This window comes from Fukomys damarensis, unplaced genomic scaffold, assembly GCF_012274545.1.
Source record: "Fukomys damarensis isolate Sample0158 unplaced genomic scaffold, DMR_v1.0_HiC HiC_scaffold_33, whole genome shotgun sequence".
Taxonomy (NCBI): domain Eukaryota; kingdom Metazoa; phylum Chordata; class Mammalia; order Rodentia; family Bathyergidae; genus Fukomys; species Fukomys damarensis.
This window is the reverse complement of record NW_022900945.1, coordinates 54745349-54759798: the sequence shown is the minus strand read 5'-3', so window position 1 is coordinate 54759798 and position 14450 is coordinate 54745349. Positions and strand designations below refer to the sequence as shown.

The 14450-nt window shown below is 53.8% G+C and overlaps 1 protein-coding gene across 1 annotated transcript in view; it reads right to left on the bottom strand.

Moving 5' to 3' along the window:
- The window catches only part of Iqgap3 (IQ motif containing GTPase activating protein 3), a 32571-nt gene that overhangs the window by 17790 nt on the left and 331 nt on the right, over nt 1–14450 (bottom strand). The window contains exons 2-13 of the mRNA XM_010643798.2: nt 11080–11167; nt 9313–9469; nt 8584–8661; nt 6800–6876; nt 6035–6102; nt 5834–5947; nt 5418–5596; nt 4955–5042; nt 4292–4455; nt 3798–3885; nt 1922–2082; nt 514–671 (exon numbers count right to left, since the gene is read on the bottom strand). Of these exons, the coding sequence (XP_010642100.1) occupies nt 514–671; nt 1922–2082; nt 3798–3885; nt 4292–4455; nt 4955–5042; nt 5418–5596; nt 5834–5947; nt 6035–6102; nt 6800–6876; nt 8584–8661; nt 9313–9469; nt 11080–11167 (1420 nt within the window). The remainder of the gene's footprint in view (nt 1–513; nt 672–1921; nt 2083–3797; nt 3886–4291; nt 4456–4954; nt 5043–5417; nt 5597–5833; nt 5948–6034; nt 6103–6799; nt 6877–8583; nt 8662–9312; nt 9470–11079; nt 11168–14450) is intronic.

Sequence of the window (14450 nt, the reverse complement as noted above, 5' to 3'; positions counted from 1 at the left end):
TTTTTTTTTTTTTTTTTTTTGGTGGTACTGGGGATTGAACTCCGGTTCTTGTGCTTGCAAGGCAGGCTCCGGAACCACTGAGCTAAATCCCCCCCGGTCCTTTTTTTAATGTGAGACAGGATCTTGCTAAATCATTAAATTGCCCAGGCTGGGCTTCAGCTTGCAGTCCTCCTGCCTCAGCCTCCCAGAGTGCTGGGATTACAGGAGTGCACCACCTCATGGAGCTCGTCTGCTTTCCTAATCATTTGTCTCCCTCTACTTCAAAGCAAGTTTCGTGAGGGCAGGATTTGTTTGGTTCACCTAATTTCCCAGCACCAGAAGAGTATCTGGCCTGTGGCTAGGTAGTCAAACATGTGCTGTGAAGCACTGAATCAGTGCACAGGGAACGGCTATGGACCCACCCCGTCAGGGAAGAGTCACAGGCCAAGGGACTGTGCCACATCCAGAGGGAGGCGAGTCTCGGCCACTTTCCCTCCTCCCTCACTCCCGAGTGTGGCCAACCAACCCTCTCACCGTCGGGCATTTTCTCCTTCCACCTCAGCCAGGCCGGTGGCAGGGCTCCTCAGACTGCTCCAGACGCTTGCGGCATCCCCGGCCTCCAGGGCGCGGTTAATCAAGACCACGGCCGAGAGCATCTCCACGGCCACGAAGAGCTCCTCCTGGCCCAGCTCCTGCAGCAGGAGGGTCGGCCTGCGTCATCTGCTAGCAGTTGGGCTCAGCGCGGGGGCACCGGACACCTGCTCGAGTCTGAGAGCCTCCCGCAGCATCATTGAAGGCTCAGCAGTCTGACGAGGCAGGTGGCCCTCAGCCTGGTGCACAACCTGGCCCACGGCTAACGATGCTGACCGAGGTGCCTGGCTCCAGAGCCCCCGTAGGCATGAGCTCTGCCAGCAGCCACCTGTCCCTGCTCCACACCAAGAACCTCATTCGGCCCTGGTCCTACTTCCAGCCTGCCCAGTCCTCTTCCTCCTGCTCAAATCTGCTTCCGCTGTCCCTCCGCTGGAGACGCCCTGCCTGCCCTCTGCACTGGAACCCTGTGGTGACAGCTGACCCTGCTCACCAGGCTCTTCTCTAAGCACAGGTGAGCTCACTGAGTCCTCACAGCAATCCAGAGAGGGGAGGGGAGATGACGGCTCCCAACCTAGGTACGAAGGTAAATAACTCGCCCAATGCCACGCAGCTAGGAACTAGCAGAGTTTGTAGTCACTGTGCTTTACCTCTCAATACTGATTTTCTGCTTCTTTGCATGAAAGCAATCCACATGCTGTGACTGCCTTCCTAAAGGCCGTGCTTGTGTGGGGGCTGCGCCTGACGTAGATTTCTATAAATTCCTTCCGCAAATGGGGTTCTCTACAGAGTCTCATCTTCTGAGAAGCCTTTCCTCAGTACCTCCTGCCTCTGCTCCCTCAAGTCTTCTGCCTGAATCATCTTATTAGATGCCAAGTGCCCGGGCTGGGATTGAACTCACAGTGCTTCTGCCTCAGCCTTCCAGAGGGCTGGGATTACAGGTTCGTGCCCAGTTAGGTGAAACCCAACTTCTCCAACAGCCTGGAGGGCCCAAAGCAGAGGCGCTGTCACCTCTCTGGCGGAGAGGCGGGCTGACTGAAGTGAGGGGGCACAGAAGAGTGGCCAGAGGCCTGGCCTGCTAGGACACTCAGCCTTGTGTCCACTTCCAGCCAGCACTACCGGTCATGTGGAGCTGGTCAGTTACCCTCTGCCCTTCAGCTTCCTTGCCACTGGACTGGAAATAACACCTGCCTGACGGGGTGCCCTTCAGGACAAAGGCTTGGAAAGCAGTTTTCAAGAACATCGGCTGCTGTGATGCTCCGTACGACCAGGATGGCCGCCACTCCTGTCCGCAACCTCTCGGACAGCCCCGGCTGCACAGGAAGCCCCGCGCGGGGCCTGTGTCTGCGCTTACCCCCTGCTGCTGTTGGAGCACTGCCAGCTCCTGCTGGTACACAGCCGAAGCACAGGGGTGGACGGGAGGCAGCTGGGCTGCAGGGCTCATCAGCTCCCTCACGGTATCGGCAGCTGCTCCCCGCCGGATGGCTCTGTTGATCTGCTGCACAGCCTGCAGCACTGCAGGGAGGAGAAGAGAGGCGTGTGGGCCAGGCCTCCCAGCTCCCCTGCTCTCCTGGCCAGCTCGGCTCTACAGGACCTCCGAGGGGAAATGGTTCCATCGCTGCTCAGAGGGCTGTCTTCTGGTTTTGAAACACCTCTCTCCACGCTCAGGAGAAAAGGGCTCTGGCCACTTTAAGGAGAGGCTCCCGGGAAGCCCCCTGTCAGGCCTAGAAGTTGAACAGCCTAGCACGGGACCCACAGTGACTATCAGGGCAGAGGCGAGCGCAAGACGGACAGCTGGCTGTGGAGCACGACCGAGACAAGACCAGCCAGGGGGCTGCAGAGAGAACCTTGGTGACAGCAAAGGCGAAGGAAGCACCAGCACCAGGGTGAAGCCGTTTTGGCTGCAAAGTGGTGGAAGTTAGAAAGGGTCTGCAGTTAGCTGTAATCTGAGATTACAAAATCTGGAGCTTAGAAAATGCCCAGGCAGAGCTAGATTTTGCTACCCTCATCCCATGTAAATCCCTATGAATTGACAATTAGTTCTACAGGCTCAATTAAATTTTAGCTCAAGAAAAATAAAATTTAAATAAATAATAATGTACACCCAGGCATCAAGGAGCACACAAGCTCGGGGGCAGAAATAAGGACACAAAACTCCTACAGAGCCTTGCTGTCACAGCCAGACCAGAGCCCCAACCACCATACAACAGCAGAGCAGGGGCACAGGTCTGGCCAGGAGTGAGCTGGAAGTGTTCCCAGAGGAAGCCCAGGCAGCCCTGTGACGTTTTCACCCGCTCCTGACAGGGAAAGTGCAAGAGAACCCTAACCAGAGGGACCAGAGGGCTGGTGATGGAGAGGCTGGGGCAATCAAGAAAGAACAGTTCATCCTGCTCAGCAAGGCTGGGGTGACATGGACAGGAGAAGGGGCGGCTCTGGGAAGGCCTGCCTGTCCTTTCGGGCTCAGGTGACAGGACCAAAGTTCGTCACCGCTGTGACTCTTTCCTTGACTTTGGCTGCAAACGGAATTGTCTGTCTGAGAACCAAGTCCAATTCAATGGGTAGGTTCAATGTTACAGAGAAATCTGATTCAGTTCCCTTCCAGTTTGGTTGTGATCAATAATGTTTAAAGAACTAAGTTCAAGAACCAAGGCAGCAGTGTCTGGTAAGAAGGGAGGAGCCCGTGAAGACCTGGAGGTGTTCCTAGGGGAGATGCGATCAGAGCTGTCCCACCCGAGCTGCTAAGGCGAGAGGCTGACAGGAGTGGCCTGGGCCACAGTGCGCTGGTGTCCAGGAACCGAGACCGAGGCCATGAGGCCCAGTGTCACAGGCCCCTGGAGACAGACTGACCTCTCACGGCAGAGGAAGCCAGCTCGTGTTCTTGAGTGAAGACTTATTTCTGTACGTTTTTAAGGGAAGCTGAGAACATAAATTTCTCTCATCTGAGAAATCAATACATTTCAGAAGCCAAGAAATTCAAACAGCTTGAAAGTGTCAGAATGGCAAACTTCCTGGGAGAAAACTGCCCGCCCAGTGCGGTACGAACACAGCACTGTCTCTGAGGCCTTTGTGAACCCATCCCCAGGAATAGAGCAGAGCAAGAGGGCAGAAATCCCTCATGGGGCTGCTGAGCAGGGCAGCACTTTCCTTGCCCAGTATAGAAGCTAGTGAAGGTGGGGCGCTCCATGAGCCGGCAGGGCACCCAGACCAACCTCAGCCTGGCAAAGACTTACTGGCTTGCTGCTGGTCACCCTTCACGTTGGCTGCGGCCACGGCGGCCTGGACCTCGTCCTTTTCCAGAAGCTCCACCAGGCCCAGCTCCTACAGAGGGGAGAGAGGCCAGGGACACGAGCTCCCAGTCTGCCCAGCAGCCATCCTCCATCAACCTCCCCCGCAGGCAGAAGAGCCTGGCCCACCGCCCTGAGCCCATCTCATCCTTTCTTACCGAACAAGCGTCTGAATAACAAACAACTAAAACAGAGACAAACTGACAAAGTTGGCAGCATCAAAACAAGATTACTAAATTGAGGCCCAATCCAGCACAGGGGAGCATACGACTGCCCCCCAGGTCAGTCTGAGGGCCTCCTGGAGGGCAAAGATGACTGGCACGGTAGCTTAGGCTTTCAACACGCAGTCAGCACCTCCTGACGGCAGGGACTGGCAGTGGCGCTGCCCAACTCAGAGGCCTCTCCCACCCCCCGTCAGAGGCGGCAGGAAGCGGACTGACCTGTGCTTTCTGCTCTCGGTCCGAGCTCAGCTGTTCCAGGTACCAGTCAGCAAAGTCTCTCCTCACCCCGCGTAGGGCCAGGGAGGGATCCTGCAGGGCCTCCAGCAAGCCCATGGGGCTCTGTCGTTCCAGGGCATTGTCAACAATCTCTAGAGCCCCACGGACTGAAAAGGGCCAAGACGTCATGAAGGACCATGTGAGGAAGCCCTCTTCCTGCCCAGCCCCTCGGGTTTCTGGGCCACCTGGTCCAGCCCAAGCTCCTCAGCCTCCTCTCCACAGCCTCCCCTCTCAGCACCTCAGACTCTGAGGATTTTCTGACCATCACAGGAAAACGCCCATCGTCTTGAGCCTTCTAGCTGCCCTCTCCCCAATCTGTGCTCTGCATTCTCTTCTCAAGGGCCCCAGGGCAACTGTCCCCCAGCGCAGGGGCCAGAGGGCCAGTCCCTTTGCCTCTGGTCTCTCCACAGAAGTCCATTCAAACTGAAGCCTCCCACAGTGGACCGCTTCTCCAGACACTGACACCAGAGAGCAGAGGGCACTCTCCCTGGACTTTCGTCTTTCTTCCTGAGGCAAGAACTGGCTCTAGTGAGGCGACGGCTCTCTGAAGGGAGCCACCCCCAAACCTCCAAGTGCTGACCCCGAGAGCACCAGCATGTCCCTTACCGTTGACATGGTTAATGTTGCCCTGGATTTCCGCCTGGGTTAGGTAGTAGTCGTAGATGTCCTGGCTTTCTCTGTCGTCCTGCAAAAACTAAAGGATAAGGAAACCAGTGTAGGCTCCTCCACGCCTCCCTCCCCGTCTGCACCGATTTCTTCTTCTGGGGAGATTCCCAAGGCCAACGCCAGTCACTCTGGGGAACGGACGGTTAAGTTAATCCAGCCTGGGAATCTGCAGTCCCTCTCAGGCCTCCCTGAAGGTCACCCCCAAAATTTCTTCTCCAGGCTTCTCTTCTGAATTCACACCATTCTCCTGGGTTCCCTCCTTTCTCCAAGACCCCTGACAAGTTAACAGTTTCTCTAACAAGCAGCTCTGGAACTAGAGACAGGGCCGAAAGAGTCCTGGTTTCACTGGAGACTCTTCGGGCACTCAGCTTTTTGCCTTCAGCACCCCAGGACCCCTCCTCACGTGGTTCCTGGCACTGGCAGCCTTCTCCATCTTGGCCTGGGCCAGCAGCTCCTGGTAGATGGCAGCCAGGGGCTCCTGAAGGTTCCCCAGGAGAGCGCTGGGATTCTGCAGGGCAGCGAAGGTGTCCTCGATCACCCCTCGCTCCACCGCCTCATTGATGGCAAGAACAGCTGCATGGACTGGGAGGGAAGGGGCACGGAAACACGGTCAGGGAGCCAGAGAGAAGGCCAGGCCAGAGCAAGCCAGCTGCAGACTGCTCCAGCATCACGCCCTTCACCTTCCTCGGGGGCAGGCAAACCAGGTAGTCCGATCACCCTGCCTGAGGGTGAGGAGGCCAGAGCCAGCCAAGCAGCAGGAGGCTTGAAGTTCCCCATGCCCACTTGCCTACTCCTAGCAGGGCAGTGGCTGGTCCCTACCTGCGGCCTCATCCACAGAGAGCTCATTGGCCAGGATGCCCCCGATCTTGCTAAAGGCAGGCAGCTGGAGGCCGTATTTGGCGAGCTCAGAGGCCATGTTGCTGAGTTCCTCGTCTGCAACGACACCACCGGTACCTTCATCAGGCCCAGACCCCGAGACCCTGCCCAGCCCGAGGTGGTCAGGGAAGGAGCTGGGCTTACCTGTGAACTGCACTTTCCCGTAGAGATCATGTATCTGAGGGGCCAACCCCAGCCGGAAAAGGAAGAGACTGGAAAGGAAGGAGAATGGGAGGTGCTGGAAGGCACGGCGCCCAGACAACAGCACGGGACATGCACCAGGGCGACAGGCCGGCCCGGGGTCACCCGATCCACAGGAAACGATGTCAGCCTGCACCGGGCGAGTTCTAGGGGGACGGCTAAGAGGCCTGGGAGGCCTGGTGAGCCCGGGAGGGCCTCAGAGCACACGTGGCGGGAGCAAGTCACAGGGTGGTGACAGAGGACAGCAAAGGCGCTGCAAGCATGGACCTGCCGAGCCAAGGAGGGGAGGCATAAAAAGATGTAGGACGTGCAGGCAGGAAGAGATGAACAGCCGCAAGATCCGGGTGCCAATTCCTGTGACAGCCGGGTAAGTGCTCATGGTTGCCTTGAGCAGAACAAACAGCCTCTGCCATTCACACTGCATGGCTGGCACAGGGTGCTCTTTTTGGTGGTGCCAAGGGTCGAACCCAGACCTTGCACACGTGGACCAGCACTCAACCACCGAGCTACATCCCCAGCCTGCATCCTGTTCTGACCCCTTGACCGGGTCCCAGGCCGACACCCGGTACGTCCTATCCTTTCCCCTCACCCACATAAATCCACCTGCAAACACGAAACCTCCCTCCTGACAGGATCGCTGCACCACCCCCGTCCCCCTTGCGCTGCTGCTGCCACTCAGGGGTCACTGCCACGCGGAGGAACCTTCACCTGAGGGCGTGGATGCAGTAGACCACACGGGGCATGTTCTTCTTGTCGTAGATGTCCGTGGTCTCCGGGAAGAAGGTCTGGGGGAAACAGGCCTGTTGCTGAGCCTGGAGACGCCAAGCACAGGGTCTGCCTCTCCCACCTGAGGTGTGCGTCCCCCGGCTGCCTGCGGCCTTCGCCAGTCTCCTCAACCACTTCCAGTCAGCCCAGTGTTGAGAAGGCACTGCGGACACGTGCTGAGCTGGTACCCAGCCAGGCACATGGTCGCATGGTGCCCAGGTGGCATGGGACCCGGACGAGGCCATTAGGCTGCAGGACACAAGCCACATCCTCCAGGAACAACAGGCCCCAGTCACTTGGAGCTATGGTGAGGGTCCAGTGAGGCACATATAGCCACAGACCAAACACAGCAGGGCAAGCCACCGCCCCAAGCTGGAGCCTTCTGATCGATGGGGGCCCTGCTCAGAACTGGGCTGCTCCAGGTACATCTTCCCGTGCCACCTAGCAATTATGATGAGGCCTACTGCATCCTGGACATGATAAAGGACCCACAGTGTGCTGGCCTCACTGAGTACACGCGCTCTTATGTGTCTGCCTCCAAAGCATCTTTCTGTACTGCTGCTTCCTCATCCTAAGAGTTCCTTTTCACAGAGAAGGCTAACAGAACAGAATGAAATCATACACAGTAGGATCCTATCATGCCTAATTTGTATAGCTCTTGTCAGGTGTGGTGGTCTCAGCCATAATCCCAGCATTTGGAAGGCTGAGGCAGGAAGATCACCACAAGTTCCAAGGCCAGCTTGAACTACATAGCGAGATGCTGTCTCAAAAAAAAAAAAAGTATAGTTCTTTACAAATGGAATTTGACAGCCCGGGATTTAGCTCAGTGGTTCTGGCTGCCTCACAAGCACAAGAACCCAAATTCAATCCCCTGTACCAAAAAAAAAGAGTATGTGGTCTATTTTAGAGCCAGGATTTAGCTCAGTGGTTCTGTCACCTGCCTCGCAAGTGCAAGGACCTGAGTTCAATCCCTGGTACCAAAAAAAACAAAAAAGAAAAAGAAAGAGAAATTTGTACAGAGCATCTGACCCTTCGGTCAACATAGACAAGGCAAGATCACTGTTCGCCCTTTACAGCTGAGGAACACAGGAGCTCACAACAGATGCCTCCTGTGTCGGCGGGGGTCTTGGGCCTCAGCCTCCCACCTTAGTCTGTCACCTACGGGCTGGGGTGTGGTAAGCCCCGGCCCCCCATCAAACGGGGGGATGGCTGACTGATCTGAGCCCAGTCTCCTGCACTAACCGGGTCCCTGCTGCACAACGGCAAGGGGGCAACTCAGGCCACAGGCCTTCTTCATCTGCCTTCATCCACAGGGAAGCGAGGCAGGGACCAAGTAACCTAGTTCAAAGAAACACAGCCCAAGGAACTGTTCTGTTAGATTACATTAGTTTAGAAGATACATGTCGCCGGGCGTGGTGGTGCACGCCTAAAATCCCATAACCTAGTTCAAAGAAACACAGCCCAAGGAACTGTTCTGTTAGATTACATTAGTTTAGAAGATACATGTCGCCGGGCGTGGTGGTGCACGCCTGTAATCCCAGCACTCGGGAGGCTGAGGCAGGAGGATCACTGTGAGTTCGAGACCAGCCTGGGCTACATAGTGAGACCCTGTCTCAAACAAAAAGGATACATGGAGATGGGCAGGAATGGTCCAGGGAGACAAAGCATGAGGCACTGGGGGACGCATGCAGGGTAGAGATGAGCAACAGTTTGAGGCCCAGTGTTACCGAAGGCAGGCCGATGTGGGCTACTGCAGACAGCCAGAAGTTGATGTTGTCTGTGTGCCGGAAATGCAAGCCAGTTGCCTGAAAGGGAAGGAAAAGGAGAGTCTGTTTCTATAGTTCCCAGGGCTTCCCACGAGCAGAGCGCAGACTACACCTAGAGATCCAAGAGGAAAGGGTGGGGAGCAGAGGACAGAGAAACAGAAATCCCCGGGGATGGACACCTCAGCTGGTAAGCGTTCCTGGGAAGGGGCGGAGGGAAAGAGGGCGCTGGGCTGGCTACAGCACAGAGCAGCGCATGGGCGGAAGGGTAGCTTCTTAGAGCCATCTTTGTTTGGGGGATGCCGGGGATTGAACCCAGGGCCTTAAACCCACCTAACAACTACCCCTTGCCGCTAAAGGTAACACACGACCACCTGACTGGGAGACACCGGCTGTTTAAGTTTTTAATACACATGAACTGTACCAGCTAACGGAGCTCTACTGTGACATTTCCGTGCTTACCCTCCCTCCCACCCTCTCGCCCTCCCTCTCCCTGCTGCCCCTGGACCCCTTCTCATTCCCTAATAATCAGGAGAGACACTGATCCCCACCTGTTGTCCCGGTGCAACGATTGATTAGAAGCTCCCGCTTTCCTCCTTTAAACCGTCCAGATCTGGGTACGGTCACCCATGCTCACAGTTGCAAAGAGAAGGGGTAGTTTGAGAGGAAGAAGGTGGAGTGTACGATGCCTACCTGGTACCGCAGTTGCTCCACATCATAGATCTTCTTTAAGGGGACCACAGAGGGTGCAAAACAGTGGCCCAGCTTGGCCAGCAGCACCCCATTCCGAAGGCTCTCCTCCAACTCCACCGGGGAAGGAAGCTCCTCCTTCAGGCAGGCCTCCATCCAGCTGCAGGCACGACAGGACCTCTCACTCACGCTGGCAGCCTCGCTGGTTTATTCCGACTTCCTCTCCTGGAGTGGCCCCTGCACCTCTCCTACCTCCTGTTCCTGCCTCCCCCTCCCCGCTGCCCCTGCACGTCTCTTCCCACTTCCTCCCTGCTGGCCCCCAGACACCTGGACCGACCCCCTCTGAAGCCCCTGCTCCAAGTCTGCCCTGCGGAGCCCGCACCTGCCCATCTCCAGTGAGGCTCACGGACTCTTGGTACAGAAGGCTCACTTTTCCCACCTCCTCCCCTCCCTTCCCAAGCTGCCACTGCACCATCTGCAAAATGCGGGCGACACCACCAGGATGTCCTACAGCTGTGGGCGGCTGCCAGGGTCAAATGAACCAGTGAACATGAAAACACTTTGACTATAAGTTTATGAAACACGTTATTGCTGGGAGATTTACAAGGGAGAAAAAAAAGGCTCCTCACGGAATCTCCTAATTTCCCTACGTATTAGATCTACAAGAAAGTGTGTTTCCATTTCCTATCTGCTCCATCCTACCTACTTTCTGGGAGAACATTAAAAATAGTCTGTTGGGTAAAAGGAAAGAATTGAGTATTTACCCTGCCCCTCTCAGAAAAACTGAATGACAGGGTGACCGAGAAGCCCTGAGCTGATTGGGGAAAGATCTTTTTTATTTATTTACTTATTTTTTGGTACCGGGGATCGAACTCGGGTCCTGGTGCTTGCAAGGCAAGCACCACTGAGCTAAATTCCCAGCAGAAAAGATCTTTTTTAGAAAAGAATTTTAGGTAACTAATGAAGAAGCAACAACAGAATTAGAAAATAGTCATTTTGAATCCTGATAGAACAGATTCTGGTGAGGACCAATAATCCTGGAAGCCATTGGATGAAAGGTTAATGGGGACTCTTACAACACAGACACCAGGTTATCACCTGAATTCCCAGATAAGACTTAATTTCACCTCCTATAACACACACCTCCACCGATGAAGGCTTCTTGTCAAACAAGTTGAACCTGAATCCAATCAAGCCTTTAGAGCCAGAATCCATTTATAGGAAATACATGGCTTAGAGGAACAAGGTGAATGACACAAGGAAGCAAATACAGTCACGATGTAGGATGTTCTACAAGAAAAGTGATCCAGTTTCTTAAACAAGCCGATGACACACAAAAAATGAGAAACAGGAGGTGAGCTGCTCTCCATTAAAGAAGCGTAAGAGACAAGTGAAATAAGTGAGCTTTTTGAGATCCTTATTTGAATGAGCCATTCGAAAAATCAGACTTCCTTTTTAGACAAGCTGGACAATTTGAAAATGGCCCGGGTATTGATCTTTAGGGATTTGCAGATACTTGAGCTGAGTATTAAAATGACACTGTGGTTATATAAGCAAATGCCCGTAGATTTTAGGCAGTTTCTGAGGGATACAGGGAAATAAAAGGATGTAATGCTTTGGATTTGCCTTAAAAAGCAGAAAATGCTATTTTAACCTGCCCTTTCCCTCAGCATGGGTCCTTGTCCTGTTGCACAGGTTTTGAGGACGGGTGTCTGGGCTGCAGCATGGGGAAGGTGGGCCAGAGAGAATCCACCTTTCTGACTCTCTCACCGCTTGGCTTCTTCCAGCCGGCACAGGTACTGATAAGCGACATTCTGCCGCCTCTGCTCGTCCATCTCCTCAGCTGTGATGCGTTCATCTGAGGGCAGAAACCAACAAAGGGGGCTTAGACAGGGGCCTGTCTCCGAGGTTCTCCTTGAAGACCTTGCTAGAGCTGGGAGCACTGGTGCACCCCTGTAACCCTGGTACTCTGTTGCCTGAGCAAGGGAAGATCGCATGTTTAAATCCAGCTAGAACTACACAGTGAGACCTCCTCTCAAAAAAATGATGGTACGCAGACCTGCCCAGAGACCGGGAGCATCTCCCGTGTGCCCCAACTCCTTTATCGGGGGGCCTCCTCTCCTTTGCTCTACAGCTAACTTCCTGTCCTCCTCCTTCCTGAGTCTACGCCAGGCCTTCTCACAGTGCTGTCCAGCAGAGGTGTCCAGGGACTTCTTCAGCCGGGAACTTAGCTCCTTATCCTATCCCTGGTTAGACTAGGTTCTCCAAGAACTGCACCTGTGTCATCCTCATTAGGTACATGGTGGGGCTCACAGACTCAACTAGGACTCCGTTCAACAACCCCTCTTTCCTGGGGCCAGGGATGTAGCTCAGTGGCGCTGTGCCTGTCTTGCAAGTGCAAGGTCCTGAGATGGATCCCCGGTACCAAAACTACCCCCACATAAATACCTCCCTTTCCTTAGGCCAGGGCTGGTGGACCTCTACCCTCAACAAACAGAGATTATGGGCCAGGGATTTGGCTCAGTGGTTCTGCTGCCTGCCTTGCAAGGGCAAGGGCCCAAGTTCAATTCCCGGTACAAAACAAAAACAAAAACAAAAATAAAACAGAGATTAGGATCAGAAGAGAAAACTTTGTAAATAAACAACTCCAGCATACGGGAATAAGTGTAATCATAACCATGAGTAGTGCAATGTATGGATGCAGAGGAAGTGAAGGATTCTACCTATGAGCTGGGTCCTTTGCTTTTTTCTTTTTTGGGTGGTACTAGGGATTGAAACTAGGGCCATCGCACTAAGCTACATCCCCAGCCCTTTCTTAAATAGTTTCTTTTATTTTGAGACATAGTCTTGCTAAATTGCTAAGTTGCCCAGGCTGTGCTTGAACTTGCAATCATCCTGCCTCAGCCTCCCAGAGTGCTGGGATTATGGGCATGCACTACCACACCCAGCTGAGTTAGGTGAGAACAGGTGAATGAACTGGTAAACTGGGTCAGGTGGCAAACACCTACAATCTCAGCTACTTAGGAGGCTCAGGAAGATAGATAATGAGTGTGAGGCTAGTCTGGGCAATTTAGAGAGATCCTGTCTCAAAATTTAAAAAAAAAAATTTTTTTTAAAGGGATGAGGAAATAGCTCAGGGGTAAAGCCCCTGTGTAGCATGTATGAGGCTCTGGGTTCAATCCCGAGTACCACACACACACATATACACACAAAACAGATAGAGGACTGGGGATGTAGCTCAGTGGCACTGCACCTGCCTTGCAAGTGCAAGTTCCCGAGTTCAATCCCCAGTACTAAAAAACAAAGCAAAGAACAGATAGAAAAGGGGGGAAAGGAGGCCCAAAAGAACAGCACTCAAGATTAAGTGGAAGGACAAAGAGAATTCTTTTAAAAATCACAAGTATCTTTATTATTCTTTCTTGGTGTAGGTCACCTGAGGAGGAAAATAATAATCTTCAGGGCTAAATAAATGCAGACAACTCTGACCTCCAAACTCAGGAAGAGGGAATCCTTTAAACCAGACAGCACTCCCACTCTTCCCTATGGCTCCTTTATGCTTCTCTTTCTCCCTCTCCTCACCTCTCCTTAGGGAAGACAATATCAAATATCACGGTGTGTGAGAATGCTGTGTGCGCGCGCGCATGTGTACACACACACACACACACACACACACACACACACGCAACACACGCACTCACGCATGCACGCGCAACAAGAAAACAACGTAGGTGGCTCGCAGAGACCAAGCTTGCTCAATTTGTCCTTGGCTCAGCACTCAAGAGTGCGGCTTTTTTGTGTGTGTCCCAGACTGCATACCCTGCAGTAAGATTTGGAGAGGGCAGGGCCTACTTGAATTGGCAGTTAATAAAGTACACACACACACACATTTTCAAGTACAGATTTGAAAGCACCGGCCAACAGCAGGAAGTGCACAGCTCCTCTGAGGAGGCGTGCAGGGAACAAGCGTTGGTTGTTGAGCATGGAAAATAAACCAGTGAGTGACCTCACCTCAGAGCTATGGACTGAGGCTGAGATGGGTGGGACTTTACTACTTACTCACACACACACACACACACACACACACACACACACACACACACACACAGAGAATGCCTCATTAAAAAAACAAACCGTGAAATATTCTCCTGCCCTTCTTAGGCTGGAACTAGCTCTCCTTCAAGAAGTGGGTGGACACGGACTTTGCTCTCTGAATCCTAATTTAGAAGAAGGAGGGGGAAAGAGGAGCAGCAGGTTTCGCATTTGACTCAGGATGGAAATCTTTCAGCCTCCCTATTCTTCGGCCTCCAGTCCCTCTCTCTCTCTCCAAGCACAGCATTGCTAGTAATAAATGCAGACAACTGGAACCCAGGCCTACTGGAGCTGAAGCTGCTGGGTAGAGCCCTGAGGACTCTGCATTTGAAGGTCTCAGACAATTTTGGCACCCTGCGGTTTGAGAGGAATAGTCTCAAAGCTACCTCTTGGAGCCGGGACGCCTGCCTCGCAAGCACAAGGTCCAGAATTCGATCCCAGGTAGCAAAAAAATAATAATAAAAGAATAAAAGAAAGCTGCCTCGCTTCTGTTTTACCATTTTTGTGTGTGGTGGTACTGGGGATTGAACCCAGGGACAACACACTGAGATCTATCCCCGCCCCCCGGACCTTTTGTTTTTTGAGACAGGGTCGCTATAGTTTAGGCTGGCCTTGAATTCACTATGCAGCCCAAACTGTCTTCGAACTCGTGGCAATCCTCCTGCCTCTGCCTCCCAAGTGTTTGGATTACAGGCGTGTGCCACCAGAGCTGGCTTTTTATTTTGAGACAGGGTCTAGCTGACCTCTTATTTGCACAGGCTGGCCTTGAACTTCCCATCCTCGTGCCTCAGCCTCCAGAGTGCTGGGATTACAGGCGTGCGCCCCCAAGCCAGGCTTCCAAGCGGCACCCCAAAGGCAGGCGTCCCCCAGGTCCCTTTCGGAGACCGGTCCGGAACTGCGCTTGGTAAGCACGGTAGCGTCGGTAGCTCCGGGTTTAAAGGGCCTTCTAGACTACCTCGCACAACCTCCCGACCCTGGAGCCCAGATCGGGGAGGCAGCCGATGGAAAGGTGCGAAGCGGCCCGCCGTCCCGCCCGGCGACACCGGCCTCGG